General features: G+C 43.2%; 1 protein-coding gene across 2 annotated transcripts; it reads left to right on the top strand.

Moving 5' to 3' along the window:
• Positions 1 to 776: 776 nt before the first annotated feature.
• Positions 777 to 9,901, top strand: LOC124415870 (muscle segmentation homeobox-like). Of its 2 annotated transcripts, none has more exons than XM_046896555.1 (3): positions 777 to 2,273; positions 5,903 to 6,099; positions 9,628 to 9,901. In XM_046896555.1, exons 1-3 carry the CDS (start codon positions 1,301 to 1,303, stop codon positions 9,871 to 9,873), a joined length of 1,416 nt encoding a protein of 471 aa, XP_046752511.1. In that variant the 5' UTR covers positions 777 to 1,300; the 3' UTR covers positions 9,874 to 9,901. The 2 variants fall into 2 exon arrangements, with proteins under 2 accessions (XP_046752511.1, XP_046752510.1); XM_046896554.1 differs by having other exon boundaries at positions 5,891 to 6,099.
• Positions 9,902 to 22,524: the final 12,623 nt, after the last annotated feature.

Below are 22,524 nucleotides of genomic sequence, written 5' to 3'. Positions count from 1 at the left end.
GTTAAAAACAACTTCACGGGATCTGTATGAAAAAAATTCAGGCGAAAACTTTTACGGTTTAAGATATTCTTGCGAAAATGAGACGTCGAAGTTTGTTTCCCAGTCGTAGCGCTACTTGCAAGATATCTCGATAGGACTCTTCCGCGATGATCAAGTATATCAGCGTGGACTGTCACCGAATAAAATACTTCATCGGCATTTCCAATCAGCAATTTCTCAGGACGTAAGAAATCGACGTTTCAATATTAATAACTCCTTCTGCCGGTGCGCCACCCTCCAGCTCCCCCCTTCTCTTTTCCTATCCGTCCTTTCCCCTCTCCTCTCCATTGAGCGCTTCCCCCTCCCCCCTACTTTTCCCGCCAAACCCAATAACCCTGATTGCCAATCAATCCCTGAAGCTCTGCGAGGGAATTAGACAATTAGGAGTCGTCACGTTCACCCCTGACTCACACCACCGCGCTGCTCAAGCGGAAGCTTCAATTTCCTCCGCGGCCGATTGGTCGGCATAGATTATCGGACACGCCCACCGAAGCTCCGCCCCTCGAACACCCGGGGGGACGCGCATTGGCCGAGAGAGACTGGCGGAGTGCTTTCAGGCTGCGGGGGCGTTTCCGGCAGCGAGCTTGCGGCGGCTTGGCTCTGAGAACCGAGCCGACAACCGAAGAGCCGGAGAGGTGCGCTCGCCAACTGAGAAATCAGTGCGGTTCCGCGGCAGTACCGGTTAACACGATATCCGGACCCGATGGTCTTTCTTGTTTTCAACTTCGGCGTTTTTTAACCGCTTCGCCTCGCCGATGCAGGATAACAGCGGGCGCCGGGTCGTCTGGACTTCGGTGAATTCGGTGTGAAGTGACAGTGAGTGAAACCGACGAACGAAGTCGAAACCAACGAGTTTCTGAAAATCATCGCGGAGAGGACATACCTGGGACCTTTATGGATATAACCGACATTGTAGCACAGATATGTTCTCCACTCCGATTCTGAAAACACGTCCACAGTTTCACAATCGTCACTGTGTTTAGCCGCTATGCATACGGTATACTAATCGTATGACGGTTCGGCGAAACGACTTGACCAACAACTTCACATGGACTCTGGATCAATTAGGACTCCATCTTTATATTAAGTTCCGCCAACGATCACTCATATCAGTCACGAAAAGTCCGAGATCAGCGACAGGAGGCTGACCGGTTTTTACGGACCAGAAATAGTTCCAGAACTTAAACGAGACAGAGAGGCGCTGATCATGATACGCGCGACATTGAAGCGACTAGGCGGTTGACAAGGCGGGACCAGAACGATGAGCGGTGCCGAGGGTGTCGTGGTCCAGGGTACCGGAAGCGCTATTTCCGAGGACGTCGACATGGCGACCTCGACATCCGCGTCGGCAAGCCTTAAGCCTCGGAGTGGTAAGATCAGCTTCAGCGTCGATTCGTTGCTGAGCGGGACGCGGAGGTCGCCCGGGTCCTTGTCGAGGCGAGAATGCACCGCTGACGAGAGAATGGACGCGGAGAAGAGCCTCGATGTCGAGAGGGTCGGAGCCAGGTACAGGGAGCTGCTGGTGGAGCAGCAGAGGCTGCACAACCAGGAGCTGTTGGTGCGACTGAGTCCGCACAGGGTAGCGTCCCTCGTCAATCATCAGCGCAACGAGCAGCTGACGAGCCCGCAGCAGAGCGAACGAAGGGAAATACTCACCGTGAGGGACTTCTCCAGGACGAGTCACGAGAAGTCCTCACCAGCAATCAGGATCAGTCTCACTGAGGTCAGAGAGCGTCTCGAGCAGGATAAACGGGCCTCTTCACCTGGGCGAGGAGCCGACTTCCCTGACGATCGCAACGAGCTCCAGGAAGACAGAATCGCCCATAGATCGGTGTCACCTGTACTACGGAGGGAGTTCGACGAGAGGAGCGACTCCGAGGCCAACCGGTCCGTCGAAGGCGATCGCGCCAACGAACACCTGGACGAGGACCACGACGTCAGGAGCGTCGGACAATCCGAGGACCTCAACGTCACCGACTCCGACTCCGAAGTCGAAAAGGACCCCGATGGCAGCCCCGAGAAGGAGAAGTCCAGTCCGGTTGTGCCTCAGCCGATTCATCCCGGCGTTCAAAGGCCGCCAGGAGCGTACCTTGGAGGCCCTGGTGGACCCGGCTGGAATCCCGGAGTTTTCCCGCATTCTCTTGCCGGCTTCGCGTGGCTTCCCCCACCCCCGCATCCCCACAACCCCCACGGACATCTGTACCCTCAACATGGCGGGCCGACCAGTCCGAACGGTAAGAGCTACGAGGTGACTTTTATTTACATCGATTGACGTTGCTCGAGTAGGAAATTTGAAAATGAGGAAAGAGTGGACAGAGTTTTGCTGGTCTTTCTTCGGGCCACTTGTAATTTATGATACATTGTACGTTTTAACGGAGTATAAAACAAATCGTGTGTACCTTACACCTTGGGTGGATTAGAGAGCCAAGAGCTAAGAGGTTAGGTTCGCTCCGGCAACTTTCTAGCGGGAGAGCTACAGGCGGTTCAGCGGACCATGTTAGTCGGAAGAGAACAATATACTGACCTTTCTAGCGAAGAATGTAAATACCTCGAGGCGTGTCTAATAGAGTAAATTGAACAAGTGCGCAGGGGTTTTTGAATTCACTGAAATAAGCTTGCAAAGCCATAACAAGAAAGTCCGGTGATTCCTGGAAAGAAATTCTCGAACCATTACGGGATTCTAGGCGCATAAAATCCAAGATGGAACTCGCGGGCTCGGCCCGTTAAGTCCAGATCTAGCGCTCTTCGCGTTACTCTCGATGCTGTAGCCACACTCGAACCAACACACCTCGTGATAGAGCCATACATAACGCGAACATCCATAATGTATATTTGCCGTATAAAAACTGCCCTCTTGTTAGTTTAGTTTAGTAAAGGTGTTTGTGCTCGCGCCGATATCCATATATATATATATATATATAAGTGTGTAGATGTATATATATATATATATATGGAGGTGCTAGCCGCCGTTTTATCACTCCCCACGTAGGGTTTTAAAGAGAATACGTTCCTTTAACTTCCTTGAAGATGACCAAGAACGCCCAGTCATCATTTCGGATTCCACCTGCGTTGACACAGCATCAATCATCAAACGCGATCATCGAATTCCAACTGAAACTTGCATTTTTAAGTTCAAGATAGTACAAAATGAAATCAACGATGCTAGTCAAAGTTAAGTTATCATAGCGATCATGCACTATATTCGTGTAGGAGAGCGAAATATTATTATAAAAGAAAATTAAAAAGGTTCGTTGATTCAAGTGAGACGAAGATGGGAGAATAAACGAAACCTATAAGAGATAAAAATGGAGTTAGATGGAAGTTTTGAGGGTAGGTAGGATTATAAAATGCAATTAGTTACAACCAATTAATGAGTAACATGCTGCCCATTTTAAAGTGACCTACCGAAATATGGTCAGTTCGTTGTGCCATTTAGCTTTTTTAGAAAATTGTTTTTGAAACGCGTCGAGTTTGTTGTATAATCGTGACCATTCTTCAGAGGGTATACATTACACTTACACTACCACTATATTGATAAAAAAAATAAATGACGACTTGGACGTAATCTGGTAGTGAATCACTCATTCCAATGCAGTGGCACAAATGTCGTCAAACGATAGAGTACAAGTGAGCGAGAGATAGGCAAGGTGCGTGATAAATCAGAAATAATAAGTACATTCTATCTGTACAGTCATTGGGCTTTTTACAACCGTTTTACGTATCAGATGGACCGACGTTGACGGCACAAATGCAGTGCACTGCTCAGACTGAACGTTCATATAAATACCCAAAAGAGTTGGGACTGATATCTAAATAGATTGTTCAAGCTGTCACTGGAGAGGCCCCACTGCAGCGTTCTCGGAGTGATGAATACAGACATAATTTATAACCCCGGTTATCTATCCATCTCTCGGTATTAGTAATGAATTAATGACCGCATCCCATCCAATAATGTTATACAAAATATTCCGAACGATTCATCATCTCGTTGGACATAATTACCCACATCAAATCGAGTCGGGAACTTCCAGAGCAGATCCGAGAGCTGTAAGTCGACCGGCGTGTTCGGTATACTTACCTACCGATCGCAACTCTTTCCGAGATCTCATCTCCCTCGTTTATCCCGTCTCTGCACCCTCGTGCAAAGGGTTTTCTATTCCAAATATAATTGTCATTCGTGCGTTCGGTCACCGCTCGCGTTAGATGTAAAACTTTCGTTAGGAACGATCGCCAAACTGTGCCAGAAACAAATTCATCAATATACTCGTATACTCGACTTGATATATTATTCAACGGACGATGGGCGCCTCAAACTTTCATGTTATACTTACTCTTCGAAGTTATACACAAATGCCAAGTGATTATATCCCATCGTCGGACGATTCCTCGTTAATACAACTTTCATTCTATTAAACGCCGTTCCGGTATGTGTGTGTGTGTGTGTGTGTGTAATATTTCTAAACACTGTATAATCTCGACACTTCCTTAGCGGCGTATAATTGCTATACGGCTATTAATTGGCAGCCGGGGAATACTTGTCTGCAGCACCGGTTGCTCGGCAGGAATCCCAACCCGCGTTGAGGCTAAACGGTTGTTTGACCGATCGCCGCTGCTACATGTTGAATAATATGAAATTCGATCATTGTCGAATCCTCACGCGCGCCGGCCAGTCAATTGAAATCTGCAGCGGAACGAGCTCTGCCCGGGGAGACCATTAACGTGACTCGAACTGTATAATGGGGTATCGATACTCGTCGTTACTCTATACAGACATCACATACACACACGCACGTACCCGTATAGGCTGATAATTTTTACGAGATAAAATACCAGATGAAATTCCTCCAAGTCCAGGAAACGTGGGATATGCATGTATACGTATAATTACGCATGCAGTTTCTTCGAGATCTGCAGTCGTGTAATTAACGGGAATTAATTATAACCCGGGAAAAACAGATTGATCGTTCGTGTGCGCGGAATAATATCGCACAACTCTTTCTCCCGGGTTAGTTCGATATCCTGGAATAGCCGAGCATCGATCGTTGATGCAAGTTGCAACGGTGGACGTAGAGTGTCTAGCTGTGGTGAATGTTGCATGTTGCATGTTGCATGTTGCATGTTGCGTGTGTAGGTACGGATATCTTGTACCCCGACAATGTGCCGCAGCAGCTATACTACTTCTTTTTGTCCCCGCGATCGTTGATCGTTAATTAGCTCCTGATGTAATTCAGAAATCATGTCCCTTCTGCTGCTTTCAAATTACACTCAATACGTCTTCGTGGTACGCTTAAGGATAGACCTAACGGCTAGTGTGTGCGGCTTAAGTACACCTGCCTTTCGTTGTGTCTATATACATGCAGTCGATACCGGCTGCAGTATGTTTATCAATCTTCCAAGACTAACGTGAAAACTGTCTATCGTGGGGTGAGATTCGACAATGAATACCTATCACAGGCAGCCAAATTTGGTCAAGATTTAACGGATGGGTTCGGATTCAACCTCTGTAATACACATCCAATATCGCCTCGACGCGTATGGTGATATATGGACATTAGAAAGCCGTAACGTCATCAATTCACGCTCATGAATATGCATATCCTCAGGCTAATGGAATATCAATTAATGAATTTTGCAACTTCGAAACGAGCGTTGATATGCATTTTGTAACGTTACCGTTGGTTAAATGAAATACGTATATATATCCTACGAATAATTTGTTGTACTGCCTGGATAAAGCCCCCCCCCCCAATTCGTGTGAATGTCCGATGCAGAGTGTATGGGCAACGATGCATCGCCAATAATGCATGATTTCGCAGAGTTTCTTAAAAATGTGTTTATCTCTGAAGGATAGGAGCTTTTTCAGGTGACCTAAGACTGCCGGGCCCCGGAGCAGGCCCAGTTCGATGCACTTTGAGGAAACATAAGCCGAACAGAAAGCCTCGGACGCCGTTTACGACGCAGCAGCTACTGTCCTTGGAGAAGAAGTTTCGCGAAAAACAGTACCTCAGCATAGCAGAAAGGGCCGAATTCTCATCGTCGCTTCACCTGACAGAAACTCAGGTAAGTCAGACGGTCCCCGTTCGATTAGGCATACTTATTTGTCGACACGAAGCTCGTTATAATTAAGCAGGATATAAAAATGCGAAATAACGTTTTCGGCGAAACGCGACAAAGATTCATTATTAACCTGACGCCTTAATCGTTTCCTAGCAACTGATTACCGGTTCTCAAGAGGTGGTATCTTGTTCTTTATTGTCTCAGGGCGTTCCGGCGCTGCTGCTGCTGCTGCTGCTGCTGCTGCTGCCGCAACGGCGGCGAAGAACGGGTGCAACGTACCGCAGTCGTAAAAATGATCCCGTGCCTTAAAGCTCGTCGGACATTTCGTGTTATTTATCGTACAATTTGAGGTTGTTAAATTCACTCCACCGCGCAACGCATTCCGATACTAATTAGTCAAATATCGATTCCCGAGTCAGAACTGCGCCGTTATGTCACGCTGCAGCAGCCCACCCTACCTACCTCCCCTACGTCGCATGCATGGCTGACGAGCTTTTTTGAGTAGCGACTTCACCCCGAATCGACGGAAGCCCGAGACATAAATCTTCGTCCCGTATGCGCCGGCTAAAATAATTTAAAGACACCTGCCAGCACGGTAATGGCGACCTGGTCGGACTGACGCAATCGGAATCTCTCTGCCTCTGGGCCACCGTTTAGTTGTTCTTCACCCCGTGAAAGCCGGGGATTTCTCTTCTTGTTAGTTCGCACCTCCTTCTGCCCGACGTGGCTTCCGTTGACGCATACTCGAGCGAGTCAGGTGTAGGGGTGGTTATGTCGGATGCAGGTTACGTGCAAAACGGTCTTAAACAGCACAGGTTTGCCGCGTTGGCGTGCCTCGGTGCACTTTCGGGTTACATTACAATGCGTCAGACGAAATGAAGCTTTCAGCGACACCAACTTGAATTCATTTGGTTTCGAGATAAGGCGGTTCCTCGTTTTCCTGAGACGTTATTCACGGCTTCTCTTTCCACCTTTAAACTCGACTCATGGTGTACATACTTGACAGCCACCCGAGAAGTCATTCGGATCTTGAATCGTTAGAGCGGAGACTTTTATTCGTCTCGGAAATAGACGAGGACGAATTCGCGAGCATGGATGGACACCGGAATTGCATTTAAGCCTGCACTCTTATATGCATTAGGTATATTCAAGTCGCAGGCCTTCGAGGAATTCATTATCAATACCTTGCTCGCTACATTTTCGTACCACGCTTTCAATTCAAAGTGTATTTATAGCCAGTTACTCTTTACTCCGAGTTCTAACAAAGTCATTGCACTTTTTATTGACGTCTGTATGCACTGCATCGTCATTTCGTACAAATGAATAATCGCGAGCTTGTGGTGTTTGAATTTCATTTCCATATGTTTTAGTACTCTTCTAAACGAACTTTTAATCCCTTTGCCGGTGAAATATATCTGCGGATATCTGATTTTCAATCAAATATACACTCTTCCGAATAATATTTCAAATGACATTTTAACTTTTTTCCTGTATTATGACAAGTAGATTGACTCTTAGAAGCCAGATAATCAAAAACGTAAAGTCCCGAATCCGAGAACGTATGTTTTTGAAATTTGAACAATCCTGTCAGGTTTCAGAGATAACGTTTCTTCCGCTCGAATATCATCTCAATAATTCTCAATAATCAATTCCAAAATTGATGGAAATCAATTGCACGGTGACAGGTGACTTGTTCCTCTTTTGCCATTTTGGTTGAATTTACTTATGTTCAAATATCCGACTAGTTCCGCGATCCGAACGCATGTTTTATAAATATTGAAAAACCCCATCGGTTTTTGAAGGCAGAAGTTATCGAGTGATCTGCGCGTTGAACACGAGGTTTCAGTCGAAGTGCTGTGTTGCCGGAGGTGGTTGAAGAGCTGGGCAACTGAGAGGCGGTTCAGAGGAGGTCACGTATTGATTTCTGCGGTGGCTATATACCTATCCGTATTATATATCAAACGGTCCTTTCAGAGGCTGCAGCCGTTTATACACACCTTTCCACGGCGCCACGCAGTCAGCCAGCTCACACTTCTCACCGCCATTTTTTATTCAATTTTTATATAATTCTGGATCAATTGATACGGTCGATAAATTTGGATGAAGCACTAAAAATATGGTACATTTTTCGATCGTTACATGTGCTTTCGATTCTTACTTGTAAATAAATTAGTTCAAGTACGTTCAAAGTTGACGAATGACCAAATACGTGGGATTATTATCAGGAACAAACATGATAGATGCACAATACTTACAATTAAAGAAGCTTTCTAACAACCGCAGTTCAATAAAATTCGTTGAGAATTACAATGCGAGTTTTGAAAACTTACGGTTGAATAGACTAATTTATTTTACTTTTGGTCTTAGCCTGGATTTCATGCGATTAAACTGGCAATACATGAGTTTAATTTAATTTTGAATCCTGATTCAGCGTTCAAAACTTCGATATTCTGCTTCAACGATCGGGCAGAAAAAAAAATAATCAATTTCACTTCCACGCATATTTTGTTCAATGTGAGATTGTTACGGGTTTACACCTTGTCATTATATTTATCCACTCGACTCTCTGCAACACAACGTCAAACCGTGAATTTACACTGAATTGAGTTCGAAGACTGTTGAATTTACTCGTTATTATACGTTCGGCATATTTCATATTTGTCTTGCTTGATCACAGATCCGCTGAAGTGAAAATTAGCTGTAATTAAAGATTTGCAAATTGAAGAGGTAAATTGAAGAGTCCCGTCGCGCTCGTGACTTGGAAAAAAAACGTATAAGATTAGCACATTTAATTGTTATTCGTATGTATAGATATACCAGCCAGATATACGATTTGATTGTAAAACTTTGTGGGCATTTGGACGGGTACAGGGATGCTCACGTAAAACTCATGTGTAGAAGACTTGGCTTGGCGCCTTTTAACATCTCATGTTTATAGTTTCTTTCGTCTACTTTTATCTTCCTCACAAGCCATTCCGAAATTTTTTTCAAGCATTCAAACGATAGTTTTTAGCTAAAATTTGAAAATTATGCAAACAAAAACCCGTTTCCCAGGCTTCTGGATACGCTCTATTATCTATCGATTCATCTATAGGCTTGACCCAATATCAAATAACACGAAGAAACGTGATTAAATTAGTCATAGATCTAATTATTATACGTGTGTATAGATATAACAGCCCGATGTGTGATTTGTTCGCAAATGGGTATTTGGACTGATACAAGAACACTTATTTAAAACTTATAAAAAGCTTATGGCCTTTCAAGATCCCGTGATTATAGTCTTTCGTCTATTTTTACCTTCCTCGCAAACTATTCCGAAGTTCTTTCAAGTTGAAGCGAAATTAAAAGCCTTATAAAGTGTAAAAATTATGCAAACAAAAACCCGTTTCTCAGGCACTCGTAGACGCTCAGCTGTTTGTTATCTATCGATTCATCGTTAGGCTTAAGTAAATATCAAATTACCGTTTAGTATGTAAGAACCAGCATTAATCCTCGCTTGCTTTATTATCGAATAATATTTAATTGCAGGTGAAAATATGGTTTCAAAATCGCCGCGCCAAGGCGAAACGACTGCAGGAAGCGGAAATTGAGAAACTGAGATTATCAGCCAGGCCACTACTGCATCCGAGTTTTGGTTCCGGGCTCATGTTCCCTGGCGTCGGTCCCCCAGGTGGACCAGGCATGCCACCCTTCATAGCTGCCGCCATGGCGAGACATCCGCACGCCGCAGCCGCTGCAGCGATGTTCATGTCGCCCCCTGGGCACAGGCCTTAGAATTTAAAGTGCGGAGTGATTCGAGGGCCAATATAGTGTGTTTTCTTCTTCGTCTCTTATTCGATTCAGGTAAGCTTTGGAGAGAAGGAAGAGAATTTGGAATGAATAAAAAATGTTTAAAGAAATTGAAGATGCTCACATGACATTTAACAAAGAGTAAAATGAAAAGTCAAATCAAAGGTGAACAATTTTTATACACATACATAACGCTGATGAAGAATTGATCTGAAATAAAATTATTACTATCGAACGAGAAAAAGAAATGGAAAATAAAAAATACAAGACTTTTGATCTCAGAAGAAATATATAGGTATATATGGATTCCCGATTGTACATAGTGTAAATACGTAAGGATTATCGCATATAATAATTAATATATGATACTAAACGAGATGTAAAATACTTGAATATTACGCATTGGTAATGATGATGATAATGGTAATAAATGATAAGATTAATAATATAGTACGAGTAATGATAACAATAATAATTCAACACACAGAAAATAGAAAAATAACCAACTACAACAAACAAAGAACAACAACGTCTGTACCGTGGTATTATTATGCGAAAGTGATAAGTTCATCTGTACCTATAAATTACATAGCCTGTATAAATGTACCTAATATGACACGTAATTTATCCATGGGATTATCTATATAACAGTGGAAGAATAAAACGGTTTCATTATTCAATTCAGCGATGACTACCTTCGATTCACGGGCTGGAACTCAGAAAATCTCAAGCAGGTGTTACAAACACTCGCAGCACATCGCACTCGGGCTGATAATTTCATTCGAATGACAAGTTTAATTACTACGAGGTGATTGGATTTATTTAGACGGAAATGAAACTCCACTGGCGATAAACGAACGCCGTGAAACCGATTAATATTTCACTCGACGAATGCATTTATAAACCGCGCACCTTTCATAATTTAGAATTAAACGGAGAAGAAATTGTAACATGCTACTGAATTTCGTTTAACACGTATTTACATTCGTGTATTATGCATTTCTTCAGCTAAAGCACACCTACCTGCTGCAGAATGACTTAGTTGTACTTACCTGCGTCGGTAATTAAACTCCGATTAAGGTAGACGCAATTAACGACGTCGTCGTTTTACTGCCGGTATACGCGGCGATCACGTAATTCTACGCACATGTACGCGGTGCGTAAATTTTTTCTTCCTTTCCTTTTTTGTTTCAACTTGTTTTTACTTTTTACCGAGGATTCGACCCTGCTCGATCATTTTTTCAATACTTTTTTTCGAAGCAGTTATCGGCTCTTTTACAGCTCCTGATGTCAGCTTTTCGTCACTGAAAACTGGCCGACCGAAAAATTTTTACACGTCGTTTAATTACGGTCAAACAAGCTTATATTGCGTGGCTGTTTACCTGAACTTTCGATTATCATTGTCAATTCATTCATTATTCAAGGTAGATAGAATATCTGTTTTCGAATGGTTTTACGAGATTTCAATCTTTTTGATTTTTAGATGAATTGTCTTTTGAAAGACTTGAATGCACGACATAAATCACTAATTTTCGAAAGCGAAGTCTCGTCAACTCAGTTTTTTATCGTACATAAAATATTTAATTCAAGAGTTAATTTGTCAGAGTTTTTAAGATGGTTATTTACTTACTTCGGAGTTGGTAAAACATCCTTTCGGAGAAGTATGTAATAATTCACATTAAAGTTATTGGGATAATACACGAACATAAAATTCATGAATTTCAAGAACATTTTGGATGATAATTTATTATAATTTTAACAACAAAGTTTTATCGATAATTCATCATTTGAATAATATTGCCATCAGATAAAATTAACAACAAGTGTGTAGTTCCCTTATTTTCATACAATACACTGTACAATAGATTTCTTGAAATCAAAAATTAACATTTCAATCTCTACATTGTTATTGGTCATAAATTAATCCAGGTTATGTGAAAATACGTTTCACGATAATCAAATTGCGCGCCATGTTATCGATATTTGTATAACTTCAGATACACCGTCGTGTTTGTCATTAAAAATCTTTTCGAAACTGTTAGCAACGTCTCTTTTTCAACACATCGTTTTCGCCTTTTTGGCCGATAATCTGATCTCATATTCAACGAGGGTATTCAATTCATTCCTATTAACAATTAGCCCAAGTCTCATGTACAGCTAAAGACTTGGTATTGACTAACGAACCGCCTTAAATCTGTTCAAATACGTGTACCACGTGTGTTTTTTCACTTATAGTAAAAAGAAGGGCAGACTTAACGTGCGACTGGGCCCCAAAGTGCAGAAAACGTCTGAAAATTGATCGCAGAGAAAGGAATGATTGATAAATTTGAAAGAAATATACGTGAGGTGTCGTGAATGAGTTTTTATCAGTCGAAAATTTGGACAAAGACTTACGATCAGCCGGGCTTATTTCACAATTTGAAAGTGCAGGGGCGGTCGATTCTAGCACAAGCAGCGGATGTGCTAGGCAGGAGATTTCCGTTTAAATCAAGTATAGACGAAAGTGTTCGAGAGGTAATTAAAAATATGTTAATTCTATGAGGCCGCTAATTGGTTTTTGACTAAATTTTTTAATTAAGTTTTAAGCTGTTGGCCGCCACTGATTTATCGAACGGTCGCCTTCGCGACTAATTATAAAATATACCTACCACTGCCCGCCGCCAAACCTCTTCCTCCCGTGTCTGCGGGGTCCCGGGTCCCTGATGCTCTCCCTTGTTTGCAGCCTCTCTCGATCAAAGGATCTGCCGCCTGGGACTGGTGCACTTTGATCGCCTCGGAGACTCGAGGGGTCCGTTGTCCCTGGCCTATCGGATTCGTCGTTCGAAATCCCGGCGTTGCCGGTAGCTCAAATTAGGCCTGCGCTATTTTTCTCCCTCATTTTCGATCTTTGTTCGCATATTTTTTGATTCACAGATTTTTACGTTTTAGTTTGTCAGGCGAGTGCAGAGTGAAGTGTTTGCCGTGAACTCGGAAAACAAAAACGATTACGATGTTAAAATCTTGGTATTATTTACAATATTATCAGGATTATCGTAGAGGTGAAGAATAGCTATTTATGTGGCATGCCCGTAAACCGCCTGTTTTTTTTTGGCAAGGATAAAGATTTCAGAACGAGCTGAAGGCGAGCCGGAAGCGAGTACTGAAATTATCCGAGCCAAAAAACAGTTTACGGGCATGCCACATACAATATTTTTTACGGTATGGGCATTGAAAAGCAAAACGAAGAGTGAGGTTATGTCGCGATCTGTTCGACGAAGCTACTTTATTCGGCAGTTTGGGATGCGCACTTCGAACTGCGCATCAAAACTGCGGAATAAAGACTTTATTCCACAACTTTGTTCGCTGCCGTATAAAGCGTCACTTTACGGAACGAAAACTGCCACAAAACGTGGACTTTTCAATGCTCATGCCGTAAAAAATATCATTTTTCCATTCAACGACTCGTTTCTCTCTCGAGATTCTAAATTTGTGCTCGTTTATGCGCGAGTAAATTTTAGAATCTTAGAATTATTCTCGTAAGTACACATTTTTCTCCCTTCGATTTTTTCTAAAAATCATTTTTCCAAGGAAAAACAAAAAAATAAAAACAGTGATTCGCTCGTGTCGCTCGACGATAAATCCGTGCTCCACTGCACAAACGTCAAAAATTGTGAATGTCAATGAGGTGTGAATGTTTTTAGGTCGTTAAGGTGATCATGCGTGCCTATAATCATTTAACGTTCTTTATTCCCAGTTGGATCAATTTGAATGTGAATAACGATAAAGATATGTTAATTTGACGAGAGGATGCCCACTTCGCTACCACTTGTTAGTAGTCTTTGCAATACCTATCCGAATAAAAAATACCAGTTTCGTAGAATTTATCGTCGAAAAAGAAACGAAAATTCCATCTACACATATATCGAAAACTTTTCATTATTCCCTCTTGTCCATAAAGTATTGCACAAAGCTTTGAAATTCTTTATAATCTGTTACAAAATAAACTTGAGTATTACGTATACGCTAATGTGCGGAGATGGAAAAAGTAAGAAATCATCGATTTTTCTTGGATCTTCCGTTTCAATCAACTCGATTTTATTTTCATCAGATATAAGTATATGTATATATATTCACCTATACAGTTCCATTATATCGGTAGAACGGAAGGCTTCTGCAGGCGGAGGTAGAGGGGAGGTAAAACGGTTCTTCTCTCGCTTCTCTCGAACGCGATTCGCAAAGTTAGCGGATTTCGCTCGTAGGTAAAAGGGGCAGCAGCAGCAGCAGTAGCAGCGGCGGAGTTTCGCTCGGTTTGCACGCCTGCTTGCTATTCGAAACGCGTCCGAAGGTATAATTGGCTGCCAACTGCCTGACGCTCCTCTGGGTATCGCAAAGACAAGAAATTATTCTTTAATTAATTGTCAGTGCTCGCGCGGTCCCACTGGGCATGCGTATACCGTATATCTGCTACCGGTAGTACATAAATTTACATATAAGGAACAACAAGGAACTATGCTGTGCTCCATGGAGGAGAGCTGTAGAGGCATATACATGTATTCGAACGGTCTGGTCGAGAGATCAACGATGATCCGCACGGTGGCCTGAATATCAAGAAGGCAAATTCAACATTCGATGAGAAGTGCATTTCGGTTAGAAATTAATCCTGAAATTCAGACTTGTTAAGATCCTTGCATTAGATTCGGGTCGGAATAAGTACCCGTTTGCACTTATCTATCTGTCGTTAATACAGATCACGATTATCTCTATTAATGAATTGAAAATAGCGATTAACGAAATCTGAGAGCTATGATGAAAGTGATTTCCAGCTTCACATAAGGTTTTTATACGATAAGTATAAAATTGAAAGGAACACGGGTTTATTGGTAAAAATTTTAATTGCAAATGGATACTTGAATTTTTTTTCTCAAAATCGTAAAGATAAAGTAAGTAGACGAGTGTATATATATAGCGATTAGCCGGTTTAATCAGGGCTCTAAATCAGATCCGCGGTTTTAGAGGGGCAGATGAATTGATGGGTGCTCGTAAGGATTTAGGTACTTTTAATGCCGATTAAAGCAGCGATAGCTCGAATTTGTTCAACATCGTTCGACGATGCGTATAAATTACTGTTCGAGCACGGTTATAATTGTAATGGATATCTCCGGAGCCGTGGCCGTGTTTGATAATTAATTTGTTTACACTCATCAGGCTGCAAACCGGGTTGGTCAACGTCGATCAGATTTCTCCGGAAGAGAAAGACGAACATATAGAGTATAAAGAGAGTGAGAATTTGAGATGTTTCGAGTGCTGAGTCGCGTCGCTCGGAATCGCTTGAAATTTCAACGACCCCTGCGTATTTAGTCATGGGGGCACGATAGACATCCCTGCAAGTGTAATCCCGGGATCCGTCGACTCCGTCGAACCCGAATGCGGTGAATACGGTGGCAGGACCCAATTAGGGAACTCGCTTTTAAGTTGCGTCTCCGTCCTCGTCACTCCCGTTGTAAATTTAACCGATGTCTCCGTCTGCCTCTTGTATAAATTAGTCGAAGCCGCCACATAATGGTGTGTCGATGCGCTACCGTCTCCGTTCACTTAAATTCCCTTTTTTCCTCTTCCCTCTCCTCGCCACCACACCGTCGCATCTCTCTCCTCTCTCTCTCTCTCTCTCTCTCTCGTCCTGCCGGACACAGGTATATGCCTGTATGCCTGCTATCGGACAGACTATCTCTCTCGCAGGTCCGCGCGATGCACACACTCCTCGTGCTCCTCCTTAATTTACGACCAATTAATTTGGATAAACTGAATGAGGGGCCTTATTTCCGATGCACGCTTCTCCCGGGCTTTTTTCAGTTTTCATTTACCTTTTTCCCCACTTTTGTACGTACCTATATCTATATTTCTTTGATTTTATAATTATTTATTTTGTTATTACTTTTTGTTCACGCTTTCTTCGGCCTGTCTTCTTTTCTTTCTTTCACCTTCTCACTGAGTTTTCGGAATTATCACGTGGTTCTTGGGAGGTCCTTCCGTCCGTCAGTCACTCAGTCAGTCAGTCAGTCAGTCAGTCAGTCAGTCGCTCAGTCAACGTGCAGAGCTCACAGGAAACTCCGAACGTCACGTTTAAATACGACAACCATCTTTGAGGAGGTGCCGCGGTCGATGACTTTTATTTTGTTTCGACAAAAACCTTAATCGTTTCCTTCTCCATCTATTTGTCAATTTATTTACTCCAGTACGAAAGATATATCGTTCAAATCAAATTACCACTGTAATTATCTGAGAATTCATGTATAAAATTTCGGAAGTCCCGCACTGAACTAAAAGTCATATTCATCGTCAGCTACACCGTATCGATGGATATAATTCTTTGACTGTATAATCAATTCCCATGAAAATTTGTGAGAAAAATTAAGAGAGAATTTACATCATCATCGTCCGTGTATAAAACACGTTGTGTTGTTGCAGCGGCGATGTTGGAAGCCAGAACTTATAAGAGGAAGAAGAGGAGCGAGGTTTAAAACTTTTAATTACCACTTTCGAGGAATTTTGTCGTCTACGTGATAGAGGGATTAAAGAGAGAAAAAGGACGAAAAAAGAAAGAACAAAATTATGGGGGGAAAAAGATCCACCTCAAATAAATAGCGCTCTGTTCCCAAGTGTTTCGGAGCGCAGGCGAAGGGGTTTGGTTGAAACTGAACTCGTTAAAGCCCGCTTTAAAGACGACGCGGAATCAAATTAAGAGTTCTGCGTTAGCCACCACGAATTCCAGCATTGAGGAATCTAAGCTTAAGGACTAACGATCCCGTCCGAAATTCTCGACAGATTTAATACCCTTCTATCCATCGTATATTGTTTTCGAGAAATAAACCATCCAGTCGTCGTTAGCTTTATTAATTAGTTGCTGGCCAGACGTTGATCCTTGAGTTTCTCAACGATCGAAGTCCGGTTAGATGGATAAATTGCTTCGTAAGTCAATCAGCTGTTTCCGAAATTCAGATTCCGCCTCACTTTTCCCTCCTTTCGTAAATCCACGTTCGTCAATTTTATAGGTCATCAAATTGTCGAGGTCACTCTGCTTTCTGTATTCGCACGTTTATTACGCGGAAGAGGAATCGTGGCGTGCGATTTTGGGCTCTGGCGATGCCGACCGGTTGACTGACTCGTGATTTTCGAAATTGCAGCACCAGATCACGTACCTGAACGGAAGGACAAAACAGCGGGTAGCATCGTCGGGCAATTAGTCGATATTTTAATGCCCAAAAAAATTTACCCCTCGTTACGTGCGCCGGAATCGAGTTGCTGCTGCTGCTGCTGTTGCTGTCAAAGCGGCAGAAACGTGGACGCGAGCATTCGATCCTTATACCGAAAAAACGTAGGCATACTAAAAAACGAAACCAAGATATGGCCGCGTCCGCCACCTTGTTAGCGAAACGCCTTCCAATTCCTCTCGACGATGGACGGATGTGGGCGTGCTTTTTTTAGATCTTAGTTGACGCTAATCCGAATGATGATTGATCGGGAAACTGAGTTGTCGTTGGAACGACGTAAATTTACGAAAAATTCGCGTTCAGCAGAGTCAGAAATTAGCAGAAAACGAAATGTGAGAGAATAAATTTGGTGCTTAAATTCATCGCTGTGTATCGAGATGATTATTTTTACGACTCTTATTTATACGATATGATCGTATGACGAATGGTAATTCAGAACGAAGGAAAAGCACACTGAAGAAACAATTGGATTTTTAGAAGCTGCCAACTGCACGATCACGTTTAACGAATAATTGATTCGAAAATTTCAAACATGTCGCCAACGTCCTGAACTAGATTCCCGGAATTAGTCTATCCGTACTATCATGACTGTCATTGAACACTTTTTTTGTTGGCTATAAGTTTCCAAGCAATCAAATTTCACTTACAGAAATAAAAATCACCGTCAAGAATCGTGGAGTGAATACGATTGGTTACTTTGACATAGATTCTGTTAACATCATGATTCAATGAATTCGTTATCTTCTTTATGTCCATAATTACATTCAAATACATAAATTAACTTACCTCGTTGCAACACATCATAGCTGTCTTCTCCATTGGAATCCAAAGATAATAGAAACGGGTAAGTCGCGACCCGACGACTTACTTACGTACAAAGTGACTGCATAGCCGTTCTTGATCTATGAAACTGTAACAATTTATGATAATAGATTTCTCGAGTATCGACCATCGCAGGGAGACCAATCGATTCTAGGCGGTTTCAGGTGAGTGTAACCCACATATGTCCACAAGCTGAAAACGAAGGAGTAGATATTCGAGATAGTTTCGGTCCGCATAGGCAGGCAAGCAGGCAGACAGACAGACAGTCGGGCAGTCAGTCAGGGTATATATAGATAATCGTACACCCCTTTTCAGAAGCAGATGACAATCTCTTCCTCAGCTAGGTGTGGTCCGTCGGCGTTGGTGCCGGTTTTCCAGGAACGTGCGCCATTAGGCCTTCTGGCTGGTGTTATAAATTCTACATCGTTTAATTAGGCACTCCGTGGTCGGCTTCTCGAGCAGTTACTTACCATTTATCGTGGCCCTTATACGCGGCCTGCCCGGCATCCGAGAGCTACCGGACATCAAATTGGGCCGAAAGTGTCACCGCGTCAGGCAAGGTCTCGAGTCCAGGGCTCTGGGGTCGCACGCGCGTCCTTCTGGCCCCAGCCTTAGCAGCGAGCCGGCCGACGCGACGACGGGGCCTGAGTCCCAGGAACAAACGGAGGACCGGCCGCATCCTTCGCTGGTACGTACGGCGCTTGCGCCGCGGCGAGCAAGGCGGTAAGGCGAGTAAGGCGAGTAAGGCGGTGGCGACGAAATGAGAAACCGGTTGGATCCCAATTTACTTAACAACCGCCGGGAATCCAGCACTTACGAATGTCCAAACGTGACCGTGTCACCGGTGTGTGGGTATATAACCCGGCGGTCCTCCCTCTCTGTCTCTGTTTTTTTTATCTCTTTTTCTCTCCCTCCCCCCTTTATCTCTCGCTCTCTCTCTCTCTCTCTCTCTCTCTTCACGCTGGTAGAACCGCGCTGCGTACGGTAGCCGGTACTAATTTCGTCCTCATCAAACGAGATAAGCCTGGAATTTCTGCCACTGACCATGCAGTGCAGCGCTACGTGGATGCTGGGAAGAAGCGCGCCGCGCGCTCGGAATAACGCTGCGTTACAGGATTAACCGTCCTGTATGTGTATGTAAGCGCAGGGCTTTGCTGTGTACGTTGTACATAGGTGTACAACCTACAACTGTGCTTAATTTCTGAATTAAACAGATTGCTTTATCAGACGCTTCGAGAGAATTACGGTATTGCTCTGCAGCCTCGCTGTAACGCATCGCTGATCCAACATCTCCATCTCGCTTGCAGTTGTATATACGAGGATCCTCGTCTTTTACGGAAGTTGTTGCGGAGGAGCCGTATACACTTCGTAACTTCCTGTCATCGAGGCTCTGAAACAGAAACTTCCTTGAATGTGTAATGAGTGACAGGAGCAGGACATCCTGATTTAAGTCGATTCGACTCTACTATAACACGTGATGTGGATTTAGGCGAGTTTAGAATGGAAACACCTGCCTTTATATTGTCATACTTCTTTCTCTAATAAGTAAATAACGAACCTTTTAGACACACAAGTGGAAATAGGTTAACAGGATTGAATTTCTTTACTTTTAAAGAAAGAGATCATTTGCGGATGCGTGTATACAATTCGGAAGTTCACATTTTATAAAAAATTGCAATTATTGTTATAACAGAAGAAATTGCGTTAGTTTTGGTAAATCCGTGCGAAGAGGTAACGCATTCTCTATACGCCGATGATGAATAATCTGTTTTGCGCACCGGTAATTGGAATCGGCACTAGATTAACCGAGTCCCTCGATTTGATTCAGGAAGCCGATCAGTTACGTGAATTCCTAAATTACGTGAAAGCGACGTCAGTTCCTTTCGTATCCACACGCGCATTCAACATTTCACGCATCCAATTACCATGCCACATAAGTTACCCGGGAATAACTGAAACTCTACATCGATCTTGGATATAAGGTTTAATAGAACTCACCGTGCAGGTACATAAACTGCGGTAACTCGTTCGTATTTGCGGGCATGAAGAGAGTATAAGTATATGCATGCTTATGGATATGGTTGGGTAAACAGAAGCCCCGTGCATATGGACGGCCATCATGCTTCTGCTGACAAATATCGTGGTCATTTGTTTTACTCGGGGTCCCAACCTTGTCGCCACCATTAGCATATAAAACGACAATTATCCTACGTGTAAATCATATTAATTAAAAAGAATGCTCGCCGAGGAAACTGTCCCTGCACCGGGCCCCTCGGGACCCTTGAGCTTCGGGTCTTTTGTCTTCGAGAGCTTGGCGTTTGCCCCTCGACTCACCTGCGAGCTACCGGGTACAAACTTACGCCGCATTTCGTACAGCGCATGCTTACGTCTTCCTGCCTCTTATGCCTTATACCTGTGCAGGTACGTATAACGAGACTCCTGAAGATCGGGACCCGATAGCCATGCTTTTTTGTCAATTTATAAGGATTTATACATCGACTAGCCCGCAGCCAACGACGCGGTGATTGCTGGCCGTTTTTGTGCCCTCTTGCTGCTCCGCATCCCTGTGATAATACTCGAGGGTGGTCTTTGACTGTACGTACAGGTTCGCTAGGATGATAAGCGGACACCGTACTGGGCCTGTAATTATTACTTATCAACTGGAACTGTTTACGTAACAGCCGCGATTTGATTATCTTGTTAATCATTAACCGGTGTGGTGCTCGTAATTAGGTGGGAGGATATCTCCAATCATCCTTCTCCTCACGCAAACTCATTTTCGCCAAGTTAAACCTGCGATTTGACACAAACAGCTCATCCGCATCCGTATGTCGAACGATTTTCCATGCAAAGAATTGCCAAACTTGACTAATTAAACAGACTGTCGTCACTTGCTTGATGACTGTAATCTAATGATTTATGCATTCATTGTCAAAAGAAATAAAATAGTTTCTTTTATGACTGTACACAGTGTCGATTTGAGATTGGCGAGTGTTGGTTATTCAGTTCTGATATAACTGGGATAACATCAACTAATTGCAATCAATTTGAATCTGATTTCTTATTCTATTTTCATCAATGCAATTGCACTTGATATCAATTGCAGTCAAAAATACAATTTTATGACGCTGTATTAGTGTTACTAATCGCACGTTATACCTACATACACAGTACACTCCATGTACTTGAAGATGCTAAGTGCCGTGTGTGTTTCTTTTTTTTTTTTTTTATTTATTTATTTTTTTTTGCAATTTGCGAATTTCCTTGAACTTTCTTAAATTGCCTGTTATCGTGCCTCGCCGGGAGGGATAAAGCGTAAGTGCAGCAGTAGTGGAGAGAAGTACAGCGCGATAATAGCAGCGTTTCGAAATGATAATAACAATAATTTCTTGGCGCAGCGTGGTAGGTAGGTAGATATATGTATACATGGGCGGGTGCAGGGGGCGACAATTAAGCAATTATCTCCTCTCGCATCTTCGTCCCACCGAGGAGCTCGTCTCTGAGAGATCTCGCTTCCACCGTTGCGCAGAGGGCGCTACAGGTACAGAACCGTGAGCGAGAGAGAAGGGGAGGGAGGTGAGAGGGGAGGGGGGAGGAGAGGGGGTAAAGAGAGGAAGAGAGAAGGAGATACTCCACGGCCACTGTTATCTTAATGATATTGTAGTTGGTGTGCCCGGCGCAGGCTGCCTCTAATTGCCCGGCTGAGCGGCCATGTTTAAGCCATGACCGTAACAAGGACGGAAGGTCCTTTTAAAATAGAGAGGAGAGAAATTGCTGGAGCACCGGGATGCGCGAGGGAGAAACGTCGTCGTGGAATGGGGGGAAAAAGAGAAAGAGCAACGAGGGGAAGAGAGAGGGAGGGAGGGATGGATGGAGCGACGAGGCGAGGGGAACGTCGGTAAAAAGCTGGAAATGCAACATGGCGCTTGCGAATCGTTAACAATTATTACGAAACAGCACACATGAAGGTTCAACCTGCATCGCGTGTACCGCATGCCACGACTCCGACTCGGACGCTCGGCTATACGTAAAGGATGTTCGACATCGAATTAAAATTGTGAGTCCTTCTATTTTCTAATGATCATGCACGTCTAGCCCCTGATCAGTTCACTCCTAATTAAATCCTTTGCATACTTTTACACCGATGTTAGAATTTCTAGATGAATTCTCAAGGGTTCGTTACCGAAGCCCATCGATTGTGGTTTTTCTTCTTCTAATGATCTGAATTAACTTATTCGAACCGATATTGAGTTGAAGGAATGCTTTTCTACAGAAAATATATAACATGAATCTAATTATCCATGTGCAGCAGTTGTAAAAAACGAATGTAGTAGTGAAAGAGCATTTTTTTTTTATTTCAAATTCTAAGATAGTTTCCGTCCAAGTAGTCGAAAATTGGGGCTTTCGAGTGAAATCAGCAAGACTAGTATTAATTTCGGTCGCAGGATGAACCGCTACTCCGTAAAACAGGTGCCCGTATCCTCAGATCACGCTGAGATGCTAATAGCTGTAATAAAACGATTAATTAAAAAGTATAGCGAGTTTATAGCGGGCAGTATATCTACGC

Source organism: Diprion similis, chromosome 2, assembly GCF_021155765.1.
Source record: "Diprion similis isolate iyDipSimi1 chromosome 2, iyDipSimi1.1, whole genome shotgun sequence".
NCBI lineage: Eukaryota > Metazoa > Arthropoda > Insecta > Hymenoptera > Diprionidae > Diprion > Diprion similis.
The sequence above is the reverse complement of the archived record's forward strand: the minus strand, read 5'-3'. Positions and strand labels throughout refer to the sequence as shown.